Source organism: Tasmannia lanceolata, unplaced genomic scaffold (genome assembly GCF_043159265.1).
Source record: "Tasmannia lanceolata isolate RefF3 unplaced genomic scaffold, GAP_Taslan_0.1 ptg000020l, whole genome shotgun sequence".
Lineage (NCBI taxonomy): Eukaryota > Viridiplantae > Streptophyta > Magnoliopsida > Canellales > Winteraceae > Tasmannia > Tasmannia lanceolata.
In genome coordinates, this window is record NW_027518697.1 from 17,261,120 (window position 1) to 17,283,453 (window position 22,334).

Below are 22,334 nucleotides of genomic sequence, written 5' to 3' on the forward strand. Positions count from 1 at the left end.
AACACTAATAACCACTATTTAGTTACTTATAACCACTATTTAACAATCTCAAGAAATGTTTTAATACTAAGAACCACTGTCTTAACCCTATGTACCACTGTTTTAACACTAAGAACCCCTATTTATCATTCCAAACCACTATTTAAACACTAAGAACCACTATTTAACAACCAAAACCACTATTACTAAGAGCCACTGCTAAGTTAATTAGAACCACTATTGAACACACACAACCACTGTTTTAACCCTAAAGAAATACTATTTAACACTAAGAAGGAAAAAAGGTAGCAATCATGACAACAAAGCAAAAAGGAGATTTTTGAAAAATGTGTAAAAGGGATGATTGGATGGGGAATGTTCAAGAGGGAAGGGGGGTATTTTCGTCCTTAATTGGGCTAAGTTTTCTCCCTCCTCCCTTCTTTCGTAATTTAGAAAGGTAAGTGATATATCCACCCCTTTTGATCACCAGGAACACTCCATGTCAATGTTTGTGGCAATAAGGGGCATTGAATTCTTCTGACATAAGTACAATAGCTAGGGGTGCAACTCGGGTTAGGTTGGGTCGGGTTGAGGTCAACCCAACCCAACCGAAGAGCTTAACCTCCAACCCTAATCCAACCCAACCTAACTTTCAACCCGGGATGGCTAACCCAACCCAACCCAAATTCCCAAGTTGGGTCGGGTTTAGACATTTCAGATGAGATATTTAGTAAGGGAAAATGGCACCCAAGTTCAAAACCAAAGGAAAAAAAACAGTAAAACACTACTAGAACACATGCACATATTAAATAACTGTAAATGATGCAAGGAAAACATGACAATGACAATCACAAGGATATGCGGGTGTTTAGTCTAGAAAAAAGAAGGTTGAGATCATCCAATCAATCGATTTTTGCATGCTTCAATCTTGCGGTTGAGATCTCTTATAGGTTAGGATTTTTACTTTAGTGACTTTAGCCCTTTACTTTTTGTTTTTGATAAGTATCTATTATTATATTTGCAAAGGATGGAAAGAAACAACAAAACGTCAGAAGCTACAAAGTACAAAAAGTAAAAAACGTGTATTACTCTTTGTCGGGTTACGGATTCGGTCGGGTTGCCTGATACCCATCCCGAATTTTAGTCGGGTTGCCAAATCCCAACCCGGACCCGAACCCAACCCGAATTTGGTCAATCCAACCTGCCCAAAAATCGGGTTCGGGTTCAACCCAACCCAAGGTGCACCCCTAACAATAGCCCCATTTTTTAGTCATTGATACACAGACAGGGGTGTTTCCGGTGATCAAAAGGGGCGGATCATTTCCCTTTATGACAATTTCAGAGAAAAAACATTTTTCTGATATTTTCCCAATTTTTTATTCTATGGATTTTTTTTTCCCATAAACCCTATTGTGCCACACGTACCATGCAGACTAGGGCCACTATATATAGAAAAATAAAAGTGAACGGATAAATAGATATGTTTTTCTAAGAACGTGGACAACGAAGTGCCTTTTTCTATGTGATCCGAAAACCAAGAAGGCTACAAAACACCAACTGAAACCGAGAATTTCATTCATTTCTTACCAACAAGTTATCCACTCCCTCTTTTCCTTTCAAAACCCATTTCCTAGGGTTAGGGTTTGGTTCTTTCTTTTCCTTATTTGAAGCTTAGTTTTTTAGAGATTCTAATGGCTCCTCCAGTTGTTGATGCGGAGTATCTCACGGCCATTGAAAAATGTCGCCGTGATCTTCGTGCTCTTATAGCAAACAAGAACTGTGCTCCCATCATGCTCCGTTTAGCGTAATTTCCCTTTTCCTTTTACATTTTTGGGTTTTTTTTTCTTGGGTTTTGTGTGGTAGACGATTTTTTGGATGTTCGGTTATTGTTTGTTTTTACTTTTCTCAATTGGGTTCTCATTTTTTTTTTTTCATTCTATTTGATGAGTTCTTCCAGTCTCAGTGAATTGTCCATTTCATTTCTCTTATTGACTTCTTCTTAGTTAGGTTTTCTGCATCTATTTTTGTTTTTGCAGGTTTATTTTAGGTATTTTGGGTTTTGGGTTTTCGTTGATTTTGGCCTGTTGGGTCTTTTTTATATGTTTTTGGGCGTTTTATCCTGTTATTTCCTTGGTTTCTCCAGTTCTGTTCTTGGAAACTCGTTCCCGTATTTTGTATCTTTGCCTTTTCCAAATTGTATTCCTTTTTAAATTTTTTTTTTTTTAACGATTTTTGGATGCATTAGTGGGTCATTGTGCCCTTCTTGTGGAGTCTAATTTGATGGTTTTGTTGTCTTTGAGGGGTTTCATTTGCTGTATTGTTTTTGATTCCTAGGGAAATGTTGGTTTGCTTTTGTGTCAATTTGGTTTTTGGATTTTAATTCAAGCTATCTAAGTCCAAAATATTCTTGACTTTCTTCATTTATTATTGGTTGTTTTAGTTTAATAAATATTCTTTTTTAATGGTTTTAATAAATATTCTGTTTATCTTGTAAATCTCTGCCAGACCATTTGTATTGGCTAGTTTGTAGTGGTAGTGTAATCCTTCATATAAGTTTATCATCTTGTTAACCTGAGGTGTGCAGAGGAGTAACACATGCTTTTCTTTCTTGTAGATGGCATGATGCTGGCACTTACGATGTTAACACTAAGACTGGTGGTCCTAATGGTTCAATCAGGAATGAGGAGGAATCTAAACATGGTTCAAATAATGGCTTACAAATTGCAATTGATCTTTGTGGTAATTTTTTTGTCGTATATATACATTTGGCAAGTTTGTTATGTACTTTGTTCTTGACGTAATCTTTTTTGATGATGTGTGCGCTTGTATTACAGGATTTTGATAATTTAGAAGTTTTAGGGACAATACAAGCATTGATTCAGGCTTAATGGGTGCCATAATTTATTTACTAGTTATTTTCTCATTGGTGAACTCACACTTTTAAAGCTGACTAGGCATGCATGATATATTAATATTGCATGCAAGAGGCAATATGCTTATTGTTGATACCATATTTAGTTGGTTGATATTATATATCTAGCTGACAGTTCTTTGGAGCATCAAAATAGATTTACATGCCAAACATCTGTCTAGTAAAAATAACAATTCCATTGAAGGTGCCTTGCACTTTTTTTTTTGAAATGACTCATAGTCAGACCCAAGAGATCATGCTTGTACACATTAAAGATCATCTGTACCGATAGGAATGGTTTGGAAAGCGGTGAAATCAATCATCATGTCACTATTTTTCAGACAACTTGGATCGGTAGAAAAGTAGGGTCATCCTACGTAACTGTCCATTAAACATCAAAATCAATATGATACACTAAGATCGGATTAATGCTTTAATTCTTTCTTAGGCTTGTCTCACACAACTTTGTGTTACCCAAAACATGGATGAAAGCATTAAACTTCTCTTGATCTAGTCTAATCCACTTTTGTGCATGGACTTAGTTTGTTTCTTTATTTCTTTACTTTGTTTCAATTTCACTCAAATGGTGAGTTCGCCAGATTCACTGCGCCACAAGAAGTATCTTCTTAATGAAAAAAAATATTGATAAATTCATAAAATGAAATGAATAAAATAATAATAAAAAAGTCAAAACCATTGTAAAATAAAAAATCTTTTCCATAAATCAAGAATGACATGTGTCAATTGTACTTGGTAACTTACTGTGTCAATTGTACTTTAATTCCACTCAACCTAAACCACTGCATGTGTGCCTTAGGACCCTTATAGCAAGGTTTGTCAACTATGGTGTCTTGGATCCAAAGCGGATCCATCAATTAGCTATAATAAGCAGTGGATATTTTATTGGAATTAGATAACAATAATGCATGATGAATAAAGAAATCATGCAAGACATCAATTTAACTAACAACTAAATATTAAATACATAAAAAGTAAAAATTTCAAACTATAATATACGTGGAGAGCTCTTGTTTCTTGTCTCAATGGCCGTTGGGGCGACAAACTCTCCCTCGGTCATGTCATATAAATCCAGTTGGACATCCACTAGTGTACACTTTTAAGTAGCCATCCCAGTAGCATATCCATACACATGTATTTACCATCTTTTACGTCAACCACCTCAGAGAAGCCATCTGAGTATCTGAGTTGGGGAATTAGGTGATGCAGATTGTAGGCCCAATAAGAGGGATCTTTGCCCAATAGGACTTTTAGATATTTATTTCCATGTTATTTTAGTTTCTAGGATTTTATTTTCCTTGCAAGTGTTGCTAGAAATCTTAGGAATCAGTAATCCAAGGGAGGCGAGCTTTCGCCGGAGGAATTGAACTCTGGAGACGATGAGGAGTAATCCAAGGGAGGTGTTTCGGGCGTAGAATTGGACTTCTCTTTCTGAGAGGCGGATGAGGTATCAGACTTCTGAGAGGCGGATGAGGATGGGGAATCCGACGACGAGGAAAAGTCCAATTCCACGCCTGAAATGCCTCCCTTGAATTACTCCTCGTCGTCTCCAAAGTCCGATTCCTCCGGCGGAAGCTCGCCTCCCTTGGATTACTGATTCCTAGGATTTCTAACAACACTTGCATGGAAAATAAAATCCTAGAAACTAAAATAACATGAAAACAAATATCTAAAAGTCCTATTGGGCAAATATTCCTCTTATTGGGCCTACAATTTGCATCATTAGGTAGCTGACAACTGCATGTAGAGGAGAATGTAACTGGTCCGTCCATCTCTCACCTATCTTCCTCTAAATAGGAAGATAATTTCTTTTGTTGCCCCCCACAATTTAGCTGAATCCAAATGAGCTGGTTGTAGTATGGCTACGGAAGTGGAGCTGTAGAAAGGATACGATGGGGAATAGGAATCAGAAAGGATACGATGGGGAATAGGAATCGGGCGGCCAGGACTGATAGACATAAAAACTTTAAAGGTGAGGAGGATCAACTTTCGAAAAGATATGCTTTGTACCCCAAATCTGGAAATCATGGCAGGAAAGAAAAGAAGTATACGAAAGGCCTTCGTAATGCCTAATGCCCTCATCCCCCCGCATGCATCGTGGTTATGGTTTTGAGCGCAATCATTACTCGAAGCCGTCCTCTACAAGAAACCAAGGGGTCGGTCGTTTTCTATATAAAAGGCGGGTGAACAAGCAGTCTGTAACCTCAAAAAAGATAAGAGAAAAAAGAAAGTTTATCTCCTCCGTTCTCAACCTAATCAATAACTTAACATGTCTGGCGAGGTTCCTTCCTCAGGAGAAGACAAAAGGGGCGATGTGAAAAGAAAAAGGAAAATGGCGCGGGAAGTCGGTTTAGGAATAGAGGAAAATGTTTCTTTTAAAAGGGAGGGCCAAGCATCCATCACAAGAGGGGAGGTGGCTGAGGCTTACTTGGACATTCCAAGAAGAGGCAAAGGGTAAGGAAAAAGAGCTTGAAGAGCTAATTGGTAAGAAATCCCTGGCTGAAATCTTTGTTCCATTGCATGAACTCCCTTTCTTCAGGAAAAACTTGGAGGATGAAACGAAGGCGATAGAAGACGGTTTATACGAAGAGGATGCAGAGGATGCAAAGGACGAAGGATTATACAAAGAGGAAGCAAAGGATGAGGGGTGTGAGGGGCCTTCTCTTGAGGCAGGGCTTTCTAGAGACTCTATGGATGTAGATCTAAGTGGTCAGATCAAGGACTGTTTGGGAAGGGTTGATCTTGAGTCGGAAGGGGAAGTTGAAGAGCTGTCTGAGGAGGAGAAGCAAAACAAGGAGTTCGACGAGATGTCGAAAGTGGGAAGGGCCCTAGGGATTGGCTTCGAGGAGAGTTTGGAGAAATCAAAAGATATGTTCCTGGAAATTGAGAAGAGGGATGCGGGAGAGAAAGGGAAGACTCCGGCCAGAGGCAATAGGGAGCTCAAAGCCCTAAGGAAGTGATGGTCATGGGTCCTTTAATTTCTGTGAAGGTTTCTGTTAGAATCTTTGTTGTGGTCTGTTTCCTTCTAATTTATCAGTGTTTCTTTTAGGGCAGATGTGGTGTATCTAAGTATGCAAAAGGACTTTGTTCTTTGTTGCTTGCGGGATTTATCCCTCGGATACTCTCTGTTCTGTTGGTTATATGAGTCTTTGGTTTGACTCAGGGGTGGTTTGGAGAAAATTTTTTCGTGGAAAATGGTGTAAGGGTGGAGTGAACCACCAGTGAGGCGGTAGCAACTTTTTCTTTTCCTTTTTATGTGTTTTTTGTTTTTACCCTGGATTATATATGGAGGGGGATGAATTGTGTGTTATCCAAGAGGAGGTGCTTGAGGAACCTTGGTTCTTCGCTGCTCACGATTTCTCTTGCCCGTGGATGGAGCAAATGATTCTACTGAAGAGATGTGGACCCTAAACATCAGAGGGTATGTTTTTGGTGATGGTGGAGGTCTTGAAGGGTGCCAACTTTTTGGGTCTTTGGGCGAAATTGAAGCTTGGTTTCAGTTCGATGGTGCAACGTGGGTTAGCGACAAAAGTTTGTAAGTTCTCTGATGATATACTTTTTCTTTATTTGTTTTTGGGCCTGTGGAGGGTTCTCTACCGGCTGTCATGGTGTATGTAATGGGGTGGGACCACTTGTCCCCATTCTTTGTACATTTTGATATTATGAATATATATGTCAATTTTCAAAAAAAGAAAGAAAAGGAATCGGGCCTTTTTTTTTTTTTTTTTGGAATTGTAGGAATTGGGCATGTTAGATTAACATTCAGGTACTGGTTCGGCAGTAAATCTAATTTAGGACTGTTCGGACTGGTTTAGAATATTAAGGGACTGTTAGCAGCAGGTTTAGGGGTGGAATAGTTAATGTGAATGTACTGATTGAAGGTTTAGGACCATTACTGGTTTCTGGGCCTGTAATAGTTCTATGTAAGGACTGGTTGGTGGGGTTAGGTAAAAAGGGTCTTACAGGTGTAACAAATAAGGGCGATGTAAGGGGGTTTCATGAACCTGAATAGGTTCATGATTTGGGCAGGGTGAGGGGATATGTGGGCTGATCAGTTAGGTTTAACAGTACATAGGGACTGTTTAGTTGTAGAACGGTGTTAGAAGGAGCAGAGAAGGGTTCTTGGAGGTTATGGTGTGGTCAGTGGGTGAGGGAGTAAGGGGTTAAGGGTTCTAGAGGCTGTAGGTTGCATTTGGAGGGACTGAGGAGGGGATTTTCTGAGTATAAAGTGTCGTGGCTGGGTTTCTTCTTGGGTATAGGGTTGGGGCTGGGTTTGGTAAGGAGTTGGGTGATAAGGTGAGGGGTGAGAGAGAGGTTGGGCTGAGGGGAGTGGGTGAGGAGAGGGCTGAGGGGATGGAAGGGTTTCGGGTGAGGGACTAGTGGCTGGTGGGGCTTGCAGCCGCAGGTCAATGGTTTTGGGCCTGCAATTGGAGGGTGCTGGGTGAGGGGAAGGGTGAAGGGTCTTGCGGCAAAGGGGGTAAGGGAAAGAGTTTTGCGGCAAAGAGGTTAGAGAAAGTGGGTTACGGTACTGCTGTTTAGCCGTGGGGTTGTTTTGTGGCAAAGAAAAAAATGAAAAGGAGAGAGAGAGAGAGAGAGAGAGAGAGAGAGAGAGAGAGAGAGAGAGAGAGAGAGAGAGAGATCTGGGCTACCAAGCTTCGAAGCAAAAATCTTTTTTCTATTGTGTTCTCAATATAGCAATATTAACCTCCTACTTCTAATAAGACTTGAACTTAAAATTCCAATCTAACTTGAACTTAAAATTCTAATCTAACTTGACTAGGTGTAATCCACCAATTATAATAAGACCCAAATACTAATCTAATACAAATTATAACTCCTTATACAACTAAACTAAATATCCCTACAAATTAGAACTCTCATTTCATGGACATTTCCTTCCACAAATAGACTGGTAGGACTTCTTTAGATTGCAACCTTGAAGTCAACAACTTGTGATTAATTACAAGTGGCTTAATTGCCCTATCACTTAAGATTTTTTAGTACACTTTTTGGGCACCATTTTAAACATTGAGAACTTAAAGAAACCAAGTGATATTGGTAGCAAAGACTGTGGTACCCAGTGTTTAAAAACTCCTTGACTCGACAAGGAACTCGCCCGAGTCGACTCCTTTTTACCTTGGCCACGTTCCGCATTGCACCACATCCGCATTCAGCGTCACATCCGCGTTTTTAAACACTGGTGGTACCCCTCCTATAACTTAAGGGACTTCAAAGTCACGAAAAAGACACTGGAAAATTAAAATACGGGCCCTAGGATGGTCTCCATCAAAATTCCATAACAGGCCTCCCCTTTGAATCCACCTCTCTAATCATGCTAACTAGTGACATTTAGTCTTAATGCAATAATTTACTTATAACCAAAAGTTAGGATCAAACAATACAATTGTATGCCTTCCCACCATTAACCTTTTTGGTGTAAGAATTGGTGGTATAAGCCTTGGAGGAAAATAATGATACGAGAGGTTGCTTATGTTTATTATGTAAGCTCTGCATAGGCAGTGACAAAAGACTGACATATCTGGTAACCAGGGGACGAAGAAGCTCATGGTTCTTTGTCCATGTTCTCATCAAGCTAAAAATGCATGCATATCCGTATATAAACTTTGTCACTTGCCTTGCCTTCTCAATAGTCACAGCGCTCACCTTCATCTTAGTGATGCTCTCTAGCATCAAGTCAATACAATGAGTAACCCAGGAATCGAATACAATCTATCCGTCTCCACCAACTTCTTTCTTGGCCTCACATATCTAGAGACAAAGTATCTACTTTTCATTCTTCATAGAACTCAAAGCATCAACAAATTTTAAAAGTCATGCCCTGCTGAACCACTGACAAGAAAAATAATTAGGCATCTATGCTTTTCATTTGTCCATCTATCTAGCATGATATTACACCCATCCTTGGCCCATGCCTTCTAGTGATCTTTGATTACACCTCTAATATTCTTTACCTTTTCTTTGAGGACTTATGTCCTCATCTCATGCATGGAATATGTTTTTAGGCTAAGGCCCATATGCCGCTATCGCCTCAACCATAGACACAAAATATGGGCTATTCACAATCGTAAAAGGAGTGACATTTTCAAAGACACATCTTTCAATCTTCTTGCAAACTTAAAACATTTTCGTTCTTATTCCACATCGAGTGTAGGGTAATTTGTTTAGCCTCAACAGTGACAAAACAATCAATGGGACCCCTTGGCCTAGGTGATTGAGAAGCGCACCACTGATTGGACTACTGGAGTTCCCTCACTACTTGGGCAGTTGGGCTATCACTCACAAAACCCCTTCCATTGTCTATTAGGAGTTTGTTTCTTCTCTCTTTTTTGCTATTAAGTTTTTTTAAACTTTTTTGAACATTCATGAATAACTTCTGGTGGACACTTATGTACGACATACGATTATATTCTGCGATGTGTCCCAACCAAATGATTCTTTAGGCGTCTAATACTCTCCCCCACTTGATCACAAAATACACATCTACCCCCCCACCAAAAAAAAAAACCAGCAGCAGCGCGCGCGCACGCCCACACACACAATCCAGAAGGGCCAGGGTTATCAAGTTACTGTCGAAGTTAATCTTTAGGAAACCCGCAAGCGGGGGTTCCCACTTAGTCAACACTTTTTCGTCTTCTTTCCTCACCACTGCAGATCTCCTTCCATCCGGTGCAACAAGCTTCATTTTGATTAAAGAAAACCACGAGAAGTGACAGATTTTGATTCCACTAACAGTTGGAGAGAAATTGCAAAAGCAAGATATAGGGGAAAAAATGTCCAAAACCCAAAAAGCTCTAGACTCTCAAAATATTTATTTGATCTTCAAATATATCTTATTAGACCATACTTAACCAACTTAACTATTAATCAGTGCTTAGTGGAAGAAAAGACAAAACGGTTAAAATAATAATTTTTTTTAGGTACAGATTGTGTAAATCACAATTTTCTTGTGCATACGTGAAAGGCATACACCTTTTGTTGGAGGCTTGTGCCTGAAGCGAAAGGCGTATGCTTTTTGAACAAATTTTTTTTACGTCTTAAGGAATTTTTGCTACTCCTTTGAAAACACCGGTCAATTTTAATTCCTTCATACGTTATAAGGACAGAAACAAACCATATAATACAAGGACCATTGATGTAAATGGAGTGGATGCATGTTCACCTCGCATTCCACATTGAGCATACGCAGTTACTGCTGAAATTGAGGATGTATATTTTTGTCTACTACCATTAAAAAAAATGTCTACTAGATTGGACATGAACAAAGAGAACTCCTTGGCAGTTTTGAAATTTTTTCAGCAAGATGTAAAAATTTAGTTATTGGATGTCCATGCAAAAATAATCCCTTGTAGGCAGTTTTCAAAATTTTCAAGGAGATGCAAAAATTCAGTTGAAGGGAAAGTTTTATAAGGCAGCTGTGAGGCCAGCCATGCTGTACGACTCAGAATGTTGGGCCACCAAGAAGCAGCATGTGCATAAGATGAATGTAGCGGAGATGCGAATGCTTAGATGGATGTGCAGCCACACAAGGCTAGATAGAATTAAAAATGAAGACATTCGTAAAAAGGTGGGGGTGGCTTTAATTGAGGAGAAGATGAGAGAGCACTGCTTAAGATGGTTTGAACATATCCAACGTAGACCTTTGGATGCTTCAGTGAGAAGAGGCGACTCGTGCCAGATTGATGGAGTAAAAAGAGGTAGGGGCAGACCGAAAACAACTTGGGTAGAAACAATGAGGAAAGACTTGATAGCTAGGAACATAACAGGGAACATGACCTTGGATAGGATAGAATGGAAGAAAATGATCCATGTAGAAGAACCCAACTAGAACCAAGATTAGAGCTGGGTAGATTCCTTTTACCTTCTTCATGAATTTTTCCTAAAGGATTCAGTTAGCCGACCCCAACTAGTTTGGGACAAAGGCTTAGTTGAGTTGAGTTGAGTTGAGATGCAAAAAATTAGTTATATCCAAAATTGTAGGATAATAGCTCCCAAAGTTGGTTCACGGTGGCGATAGAGTGGACAAGATTGCTTATGCCATTTGTTATTGGATAAATATCTGATTTTTGTGACAGGTTATGGATGGCTTGTGTTTTTATCTTATATTTTATGTGTAAATGAGCTTATTGGAGATTGAAATAATTGACTTTTTACTTTTTTTGTCCTGATATCAGGGGAAGTGAAGAAAAAACATCCAAGTATTACATATGCAGATCTTTATCAGGTGATGATTAGAATGGGGATACAATTTCTGCATTTGTTGTCTCTGTCAATTCATTGATAGATTTAGCATTGTAGCTTTGTTGATTCATTTAGACATGATGATCCCTAGAGAGAGAACAATTTTGTTTCATCCTTAGCTTGAAAATCAGCAATGTAATAGTTCATAGAAGAAAAGGTAACAAAGGATCTTAAACGGATTGCTTGTACAACAGCTACTGTTAATGCCAAAGTTCATCAAACTTTTGTAGTCACTTATTTCATTGTTATTACCATCGCTACTTGAACAACTCTCTTCTTTTCTTGTCAGTAGATTTGATTTCTCTATCCCAATCATTCAAGCTTGCATCGTGGTTCATTTTCTATTGCTGGACTGATCTCATCAACTCTACATGGGACACTGAAAGCTGGGTTTACCAATCATGCTGATCACCACCCAGTGGTCAACTATTCCCAACTATATGTTTTATGAAATATAGAATTTCTTACATGTGCTCACCCAATTTCTTTATCACAAACAAATTTTATTACATTTCTGTCCAGGAATCGGCACTCATTCAAGATGTAGAAAAAACCCAGAAATAACTTGTCGAATATGGATCGAACACGATGTGCGGCAAAATTACGCCAAGAAACGATGCAAGAGCACAATCACACAAGAAACACATGATTTCCGTGGTTCAGCAGTGCCTACGTCCATGGGGGGAGATTTTCACAAACTCTCTTCTTCTTGGCCAAGAAACACAAAGAAAAAACTCAAAACTGTAACCTTAAAATGTGGCTGATACATCAATGCCCCTACATGAAGAAATTTACTGAAATACCCTTTAGAAGAAAAAGCTCGACCCGCATGTGTGTCGCGCATATTAGTCTGTTAGGGTCCTGTGTAATGCCAGAATACAAGACATCTGCACAAACACAAGACTTATTTAACCAATTGGTCCTTAATGAACTCGAGCTTTTGTATGTTTGTGTTTGCTTGGTGGAATATTTCATTAGGCTTGTTTAGCTAATTTGGGCATTGCTTTTTATGATGAGGCTTGCATCCTTTGTGGACTGAAAGATGAAGCTAGATCCCAATTATTTCATGAGTGTTTATTTGGTTAATGAATGAGTGATTCTTTTCAACACCCTCAATGTAAAATTCAACACCCCCACAATCGATCCTTCTTTGCATTACTTCTCAATCTGAGGATGTTGAGAATTTTTTTAAGAGTATTTTTTTACCCTTTATTACTCTTCCATGATCTTCTGACCCACTATATAGGAAATTCAGAATGAGAAAAGTGATAAATAGTCGTCAATTCTCTATGAGTTTAGAACAGTGGGGTGGCCAAGGGATTGCCAGTTGATACTTTTGTAAGCATGGTTTAAATTTCAACCAAAAGCGAGGCCATGCTGCCATGAAATAATGTCGTGAGTCATGCTGTGTATATATCTCCAGTTTTTTGCATTTGATTTTGGTTGTTTTGGCTAGAAAATTACTGTTTTTACCGAAGCATTCATGGAGACATGCAGATTCATTTAATGTTCAACAAAATTATCATCAGAGAATGAAAACATTTTCTCAGCCACTTTGCTCTATTTTTTTATTTTTTTTGCTAAAAAAGCAAGGATGTATAGACACTTGACAAACTTACAAGTTGCAACCTACAGATCACTAGATTGTTACCAAAATCTGATTAATACTAGATTGTCTAATATAGGAAGAGTGGATGATAACTATGTTTTAAAACTCAGACTCGGATGAGAAATCGGCAAAGGTGAAAGGGAGTTAACTCTGGCGAGTCAATTTTTGATGCGTCATGGCTCAGACGAGTCAAAGATGTTTTGATTGACTTGGTAGGGCAAAACATGAGCTCGTTCTAGAACTTGGCCGAGGTGAAAGGGAATCAACTCGGGTGACTCGGCGATTGATACGGGGGGTTTTAAACAGTGGATGAAAGGATAATATGCAATAAAGCTAGGAAAAAAAAAGAAAACACAAAAGTAAGAAGGTAGCATAACATGTAATTTTTCATACTAAACTGAAATGTTATATTTTTTCCATTTCTTTTCCTAATTTGATAAGCTTTTGGGATTGTTTTGGGTCAGAGAGTTATGACTCGAACGTACATACTTTTAAATGTTTACTCCAAAACTGATACATATCCCAATACTAGTGTTATAAAGGTGACTGTTGTGTAGTCCCTGAGGCACAAACAGTCCTTTAAGGCATCCGTTGCAAACCCATGCGGCGCATGAGGTGTACACATCAAGTCTAAGGCATTAGCCTCACCAAGCCTGTAGAAAATCAGAGAAATACTTCTCAACACGGATCGAACACGATGTGCAACAATATACCAAAAGAACGATGCAGAGAAACACAATCACACAAGAAACACAAGATTTTACGTGGTTCGGCACTGCCTACGTCCACGGGGAAATATTTTCACTATTTCGGTCTAGGGTTACAAAGTCTCTTCTTCTTGGCCAAGAAAACGCGAAAGAATAAAAACCTTATCCCGCAACCTTAACATGCGTCGCGCACATGAGTCCGTCAGGGTCCTTTATAAATGCCAGAATACAAGACATCTGCACAACAAAACCATGACCTTAAAAAATCAACTTTTTTGTCTTTTTGAGTTCCACATTTTATTGCTTACGATTCCTATTCGTTGTGTTTATCGTGGTAGTTACTCTATCATAATTCAAAATTTTGATCATGAACAAACAAATCTCTAACATATTGGAACTTTCAGCTTGCTGGGGTTGTTGCAGTCGAGGTCACTGGAGGACCAACTATTGACTTTGTTCCGGGTAGGAAGGTATTGTAACATGGCATGTTATTGGGAAATAGCTGGTTTTTTTTTTTTTTTTTTTTGGAATTGTTGGGAAATAGCTGGTTATTAAAGCATTGCTCATTAATATCAATTGTTGTCATGTTGTCAGGATTCATTGGCTTCTCCCAAAGCAGGACGGCTTCCTGATGCTAAACAAGGTTTCTTGATTCCATATTCTAACATTTATGCATTTGTTAGGTTTCTCCTTTGTACATGTATGATGTTTAGTATTTCATCTTTACTTTGAACCCTTGGAGTTTACATAACCAGATAGTAAGCATAGAGCCCTTGTAATTTTTGTTCACCAGTTTTTATTATTTTGGCACTTTCCAGACGCCTCAGTCATGTTATCTGGTTGTTCTAAATCTTTCATTTAATCAGGTTGCTCCTAGTATTGTTATGTAATTGAGAATTTGAGATATCATGGTATTATATCTCTCAATATGGGTCCTTGCTTGCCAAAGGTAGTGTACTTGACTTTTGTTGAACAAATCACATTTTAATGGTGGATGAAAGCTATCCATATCAGTGATGGCACATACTTTACCCTACTTAATACTCTCTAAAGATTGTATAGATATCTCCTTTCTTCTTCGTCTTCGTAACCCAATGTACCCAATGTTTGCTCTGTCCATTAATTCTTCTAATTCTCCATATAAGGCAGCATGTGTTACACAAGACTAGCGTGCTCATAAACTTACACTTACTGCTCTGTGATATATTCCAATTCAAAAGTCAAATATGGATGGTTGACGCACCTGGACAAAAGTCACTTCATTTTTAAATCACTTTCCAAGATTTCTCTAATTCGAAACTGTTCAACTTGACCATTGCTATTATGTTGGTTGTAGGTTCGCAGCATCTGAGGGACATTTTCTATCGAATGGGTTTATCTGACAAGGACATTGTGGCATTGTCTGGTGGACACACACTGGTAATATAGACATATACACACACACATGAGGTGACAGCTAGAAACACGGTGGGCGCTTATATGAGGTGACGGCTAGAAACACGGTGGGCCCACATTTTTGGGGTGATCCAAACCATTCATTTGATAGGCCCTAACATAGATAGGTTGTGCCCAAAAAATCAACTCCATAGGATCATCCCAACCCTTCGAACTGTGGAGGCGAAAAATGGGCAATTTGGGCAGATTTATACCCGCCCATTTTCGCCTCCACAGTTCCAAGGGTTGGGATGATCCTATGGAGCTGATTTTTTGGGCACACCCTATCTATGTCAGGGCCTATCAAATGAATGGTTTGGATCTCCACAAAAATGTGGGCCCACGGTGTTTCTAGCCGTCATCTCATATAAGCTTATATGAGGGGCTGCTCATACTCACTTTAGAAAAGTGTATCTACACGATCAAGTAGATAACTAATCTGCTCCGTCGGCTTAAAATACAGTGGGGCCCACATTGTGTGGATGATCCAAAGCAATATTATGATGAGCCCTCACATAGATAGGGTGTGCCCAAAAAATCAGCTCCATAGGTTCATGAGTTCATCCCGATCCTACGATTTGTGGAGGCAAAAAATGGATGTGTATGAACCTTCACAAAGCTGTTCATTTTTTGCCTCCATAGTTCGAAGGGTTAGGATGTTCCTATGGAGCTGATTTTTTGGGGACACACTATCATTCTGAATGCGCATTTATACATTACATAATTTTTTTAAGCATAGCCTCTCATTTCAATGCCCTATGCATGAGGTCATCTCTACTAGGTGAAGGCTCATCTCACATCTGTATGTTGTACGTGACTTTGCTGTTGTAGGGAAGGGCACATCTAGAGAGGTCAGGCTTTGATGGTCCTTGGACCAATGAGCCCCTGAAATTTGACAACTCCTACTTCGTGTAAGACTAACGACAAATTAATTGTCTTCATGTCAATGACATCTTTGGTGTTAATCCCTTGATTTTTTATACTTTAGTTAATTGAGTGAGGGACCGAGGCAAATTTTGCTGTGAATTTTGTATCAGGGAATTGCTGAAAGGGGAATCCGAGGAGCTGTTGAAACTTCCCACGGACAAGGCTTTATTGGAAGATCCAGAGTTTAGACGTTATGTTGAGCTGTATGCCGAGGTAATGTTTTTTCTTTCAACCTCAAGCATTCAAGTACAATATCTTACATAAAACAGAAAAAAGACTCGTAATTTCCTAATTTTAACGTCTGATTTCCAAATTCTGAACCAGTGTGAATTGCATTCATATATATATATATATATATATATATATATATATATATATATATATATATATATATATATATAGGAAATTCAAAATGTTTCATTCCGTAAAAAATTGCGAAAATATAAAGTATGTTTGTGAGCTTTTGACACATCATACTGTTTGTTTGGAGAGGTGTGAATGTGTTCCAACTAGAGAGATCTGTCAGTACTTTCCCATGTATTTTCTCTGCCAGTTTCCAACCCAGATAGTCCATTAAACCTTTTACTGAACTACAAGACTTAGGCCCCGTTTTGTTTTCGATTATGACAACCGATTGTGGACTCCCCAACCGATTATTGGACCGAAAATTGCACTAAATTTGAGCCCAATATTCGGTTGGGGACTCCACAATCGGTTTTTCATAATCTAAACAAATAGGCCCTTAGTGGATCGACTAAATGTTGCCTTGCTTATGCTTTTTGGTACTTCAATTACTGGGCCTGCTATATATATCAAAAGTTGGAGAGAATATAACTGAATTTCTTATATCGTCCACCCAGAAAGTCTTTCTAGTTTTGCTGTGTCAAAGAAATTACAGCGTAGAATAGTAGCTGCCAGAAATTATCCTACAAAGCAGAAATATATAGTCTTTATCTTGCTCACCAACAGTAAATATTTTTTTTTATCAGTTTTACACTAGTTTACCTTTTTGTTTCCGAATATCACTAATTTTTCCTCTTAAACTTTGGCAGGATGAGGATGCATTTTTCAGAGACTACGCCGAGTCACACAAGAAACTTTCAGAATTGGGCTTCATTCCGAGTTCGGCCACCAAAACAGAGACAACAACCAGTATCATATTGGCGCAAAGTGCTGTAGGAGTCGCTGTGGCAGCTGCGGTTGTGATCCTTAGTTACTTATATGAGGTCAGTAAAAGGAAGTGAAATAGCACATTATATACAAATCAGCAAGAGAAACACATAGTTGCTGCTTAATAATATAGAGAACAAGTAGTCCTAAGAGCCTAGATGAGCTTGTTGTTTGTCTGCTGTAGACCCATGATGGAAAGCTACAAATTAAACTTATCTTTCTGTTTTGCAATAAAAATGTGGTCAATGGTATGAAAATGATAAATGGGTTTTACATAGGCCCTTTAAATACTCTCAAACTCTGTTCCATGAAGTTTTTGGGGCTGTTTGGATCTAGGAAGACGAAATTTTATTGGAAAAATATTTCATGAGAAAAGATAGGGAAATTTTCTCCTCTTGCGAATGAATGAGACAGAGATTGTCCTTTACACCATAGACTTAGTGGGTCTTTTCTCCTGGTCAAGAAGATATTGTTTTTCTAGTAGCGGGAAATGATATTTCCGCCTCATTTTTCTTTGAGAAAATGCAGCTAAAAAGAGGTGGTGATGTTTTTTTAAGAAAAGAAACGAATAGGGGTGAAAATGCAGAGATGGGTGGTGGAAATATCATTGCTCAAGATAAGTGTACATGGTTTTCTAATAAGAAACAATTAATACCATTAAAAAAAAAAACAAAAAACAAAGAAACAATTAAATTAATGTTCCAGAGCCAACATCATTTAGTTAATGTTGACTACACTGATTTGTTTTAATTAGTCCTAATTAGACTGGGAACCCCAAGAATCTTTGTGTCTGTTTAAAGAAATGCACAAGTACTCATTGGGGAAATTACCTTGAAAAATATCTCTGTAGAAGATGGTAATGATAATTTTCCATAGTTTAAATTTTCAAAGAAAAAAAAAATCCCGAGTTTAAAAAATGCACAAGTACTCATTGGGGAAATTACCTTGAAAACTGGGAAAATATTTTATTTTTGAAAATTATCTCTGTAGAAGATGGTAATGATAATTTTCCAGAGTTAACATTTTCAAAGAAAAAAAATCCAAGTTTAAAAAATGCTGGAAAAATCATTTTCCATGCATCGAAACAGTTATAAGACTTCCTAATGTGTTGGATGAGTTTTGATCTGAGTCCAAATCGTATCCTACCAAGTCAATCAAAAATCATTTAATTGGTCCGAGTTCAATAAATTGAACGTGTCATCAATCAATGACTCACCCGATTTGACTCCTGATGGGGTCCGGACTCAGCACTGAGGGAATCCGGACTCAGCACTGAGGGGTCCGAACTCAGCATCCAACTAGCTGCTGGCACGTGGCCCTCACAAGGACCGTTGGAAGGCCAACACCTGTCTCCACTAGGTGTGGCACCTGGACCAATCAGGGACCTCCACCTGCCCTTCTAGGTATGAGACCTGGTCCATACAGAGCCCACCACCTGTCTTGGACAGGTGGCTCAGAATTACCACCTGTCCTAGACAGGTGGCTCAGAATCACTATAAATAGCCTTCACTTGTACTAAGGTGAGGGTCCTGGAAATCTGAGAACCAAAAACTCTAAGCTTTTGCTCTGACATTGCTCTGCACTCCTGCTCATACTGACTTGAGTGTCGAAGCGCCCGTCCGGAGTATCACTCCGGGTTGGTCCTCTGACTCTTTTCTTTCTTGTCTGTACTCTTGTGCAGCGCAGGACTCAACCAGTCCCTCAGTCGTGGCTTGTTAGCTCGGACCACCCAGCCCTACCATAACCTGTTACCGATTTTAGGCCTAACAGATTTGACGCCATCCGTGGGACTGCGCAATAAAAAGCTGTAACGACCCGATTTCCGTCGTGTCGCTACGAGCAAAAGAAAGTAAAAATCATGGAAATATTTTTTTTTTTTTTATACAAGCATCAACGACGATCCCGATAGAATCTTATTACAACTTAAAAATGATACATGACGTAAGACGTCAAAATGCAAGGACTCCAGGAACGAACTCTCTGATCACACAGTCCCTTATCCCATGGTTCCTTCATTTGCAAATGCTCCGCCATCTAATGCCTCAACCCCTGTGGTGGAGGAATCAACGTCAAAGCAGGGTCATCCAAAGACCGAGCAAAGTAAAAGAGACAATAATAACAGTGCATACAATAAAATCCACATTTCAATAATGTCTAGAATAAAGATTACAATGCCCATGGCAATATAAATCAAAGGAGTGACAATAATTTCAATGTATGCTATGTATGCATGTATGCAACAATTTTATAAAATGAGACAGCACATTCCCCAGGTACATCCGGCTTTTCCCCCATTTATTTTTCTGTCAGTTCTTTTCTGACTTTTTCATTTTATTTTTCTGCCGGTGTTCTTGCCGCACGGCTACCCACTACCCCTGTCTGAAGGCAGTGACGTTATGGACTTGGATTACGGTCTCGCATGTAATGCCGAGCCGGGGATACTATCCCTCGGGGATACTTTCCCTTTTTGGTTGGTTTGCCAACGAAAGGCAGTACACGCTTCTCGCGTTGGCCTTTGGACCTTAGGTCCCAGGATGATTCCACCACACCCTTAAGTTCCCCTTCACTCTCCCCCATGTAACATGTATGCAATTACTTACCTTTGCCTTTCTTCCTGCATTCATTTCAATTCATTTGATTCCAGCATTCATTTCAATTCATTTGATTCCAGCATCCATTTCAATTCATTTGAGTCCAGCAAGCAAGTATAAAGTAACTCAGCAGGTATTTATAAGACAATTTATAAGCAGAGCTACATTGCATAGACAATTATATTGAATACCATTACAAGACAAGGTCTAGCTGTCACCTGCCTTTTCTTATAGTCGCAGTAGGACGAGATGGCTCCTGTAGGCAAATAAGTGAAATAGGTCAACTTATTTTAGTCTAGGTCCTTTTAATATCACACAGACAACACTTGTCCTTTCTGTGTCCATTTATGTCCTAAAATAAGGTTCCCTGTGTTCACTATTCATGTGGGCCCCGCATGTCACTATTTATGTGGGCCCCATCATGTCACTATTCATTTCACCATAAGTTGATAAAGTTTACTTTACGGTTACTATGCTAGTATTTCACCGTTAAGTATATAGGTGGTAGAACCAACCATTACTTTATCCATATAGGTGGTAAAACCAACCATTACTTCAAATAAAATATAGGTAGGTGGTAGAACCAACCATGAAAGAGATCATTAAATAATTTAGGTGGTAGAACCAACCATTGAAAGAGATCATTAAATAATTTAGGTGGTAGAACCAACCATGAAAGAGAGACTATTATAAAAGACTTACTTGGTAGTGGATTTTCTTTTTCCTTTTTCTCTCTCTCTTCCTCTTTCTCTTTCTTCTCTTCTCTTCCTCTCTCTCTCTCTCTTCTCTTCTCTTCTCTTCTCTTCTCTTCTCTTCTCCTTTTCTTCTCCTCCTCCTCTATTTATAGACATTTTTTTGCATAGTACTTTTTGCATAGTAAAGACTATTTACTATTTTAAATTATTATTTCTGTCGGTCAATAGTATTTTTGCATAGTACTTTTGCATAGTAAAAACTATTTACTATTTTAAATTATTATTTTCGTCGGTTAACAGTATTTTGCATAGTTAATAATATTTTTTTATTATTAATTTTGTCGGTCAATAGTATTTTTGCATTTTTTTATTATTATTTTCGTCGGTGCGATGATATTTTCGTTTCCACTAGGGATGGGTCCCGCTGGTGGTAGGACCCGCTGGTCGTGGGGCCCGCTCGTGTGGGACCCGCTGATGTGGGACCCACTGGTGTTGGATCCGCTTATGTGGGGCCTGCTTGTATGGGGCCCGCTGATGTGGGACCCGCTTATGAATAGTACTCGGTGGGTCCTACTGTGAATAATACTTTTAAATAGTGTATCTCAATAGTGAACTTGCATAGTATTTCTGCATAGTAATCTCGCATAGTGACTATTGTGAATAGTAATTGTGAATAGTGACTATTGGAAATTTTTAACATATATATATATCTATTCCGTTTTTGTTGACATCTGGGGCGGTGGCTTAGTGGTAGGAAGCCGTTCAATCTTAGCTTAGACTTGGGTTCGAATCGTGTACGCCCCATTATGCCAGATGTCCTCATGCCCGATTAACTTGGGGAAAATGAGTAATGGCCGATGATTACCCACCTATGAGGCCATTTTTATATTTATATATATATATATTTTACCGGTTCTTACATTCTACCCCCCTTAAAAAAATTTCGTCCCCGAAATTCCTACGCCCATAACCTAGATATCTTGATAATCAGAATCTCGACACATGATAATTTAAGATCATCTCCTTTACTTTGTAAATCTTAATTTTGATTAGAAATTAACGTCTTGTGAAATCCATCATAATCTGCACTGCCTCTTAAATACTACTAATCTTCTATTCTAGGCAGACATTTTACTCCTATGAATTCCCTTGTTTCCCATAATCCAAAATTTATAAATAAGTTTTCTGACCTTCTGTTGCCCCATCCTGTACCTCGTTGTCATCGTTGATTAGGGCGAAGAAACGCTTTTCAGTTCCTGGCTGTGCGTTCTTATCTTGGGTAAGAGGGCGGTACTGATTTCTTCTTCCCTGGTTCTGCTGATTTGTTTGCATTGGTTGATATTGTGGCGAAGGTGGGCGGTTTTGGATGAAGGCTGGTGCCTTAGGGCAATCCCTTCTTTTGTGGTTAGGGTCTCCGCAGTTAAAACATACTGCCATGGTTCTCCAGCATTGCCCAACGTGAATCTTTCCACAGTGGGGGCACAAGGTCTTGGATTGCGAACCACCATCCGTCCTCTGCTTTTTGGGTGGAGGTCCCTGATTCCTGCTAACAATAGATTGAGATCTAGCTGCCTGTACTGACTTCTCACAGTCTTCTGCCACCTCGGCCTTCTCACAGGCTTCTGCCAAGGTCCTAGAACCAAGGTTAACGATACTCGCCTTAATGGAAGGGCGAAGACCGCTAACAAATTTCCGAACCCGATCTGCCTCTGTTGCTGCATATCCAGGTGCAAAACGAGACAGCTCTCTGAACTTGGCTCCATACTGAGCCACAGTCAAAGCCCCCTGCTTTAGTTCTGCGAACTGCCCCGCCAATTGATCTCTTATGCGCTCCGGAAAGAACTGCTCATTGAAGCGAGACTTGAACTGTCCCCAAGTCCCTGACAAGACTGCGGGATAGTTCTGAATCATAGTCCGCCACCAGACACCCGCTTCTCCCTTCAGTAAGAAGGAAGCAAAACGCATCTTCTGAATACTTGAGCACTCCATTACTGCAAAGATCCCCTCTATCTCTGTAATCCAATGATCTGCCGC

At 39.2% G+C, this 22,334-nt stretch overlaps 1 protein-coding gene across 1 annotated transcript; it reads left to right on the forward strand.

The window, feature by feature from the left end:
- Positions 1–1,478: 1,478 nt before the first annotated feature.
- Positions 1,479–17,304, forward strand: APX3 (ascorbate peroxidase 3). Its single transcript, XM_077363423.1, has 9 exons — positions 1,479–1,783; positions 2,594–2,718; positions 11,101–11,150; positions 13,888–13,953; positions 14,078–14,126; positions 14,820–14,902; positions 15,749–15,828; positions 15,955–16,057; positions 16,897–17,304. Exons 1-9 carry the CDS (start codon positions 1,671–1,673, stop codon positions 17,086–17,088), a joined length of 861 nt encoding a protein of 286 aa, XP_077219538.1. The 5' UTR covers positions 1,479–1,670; the 3' UTR covers positions 17,089–17,304.
- The last annotated feature ends 5,030 nt before the right edge of the window (positions 17,305–22,334 follow it).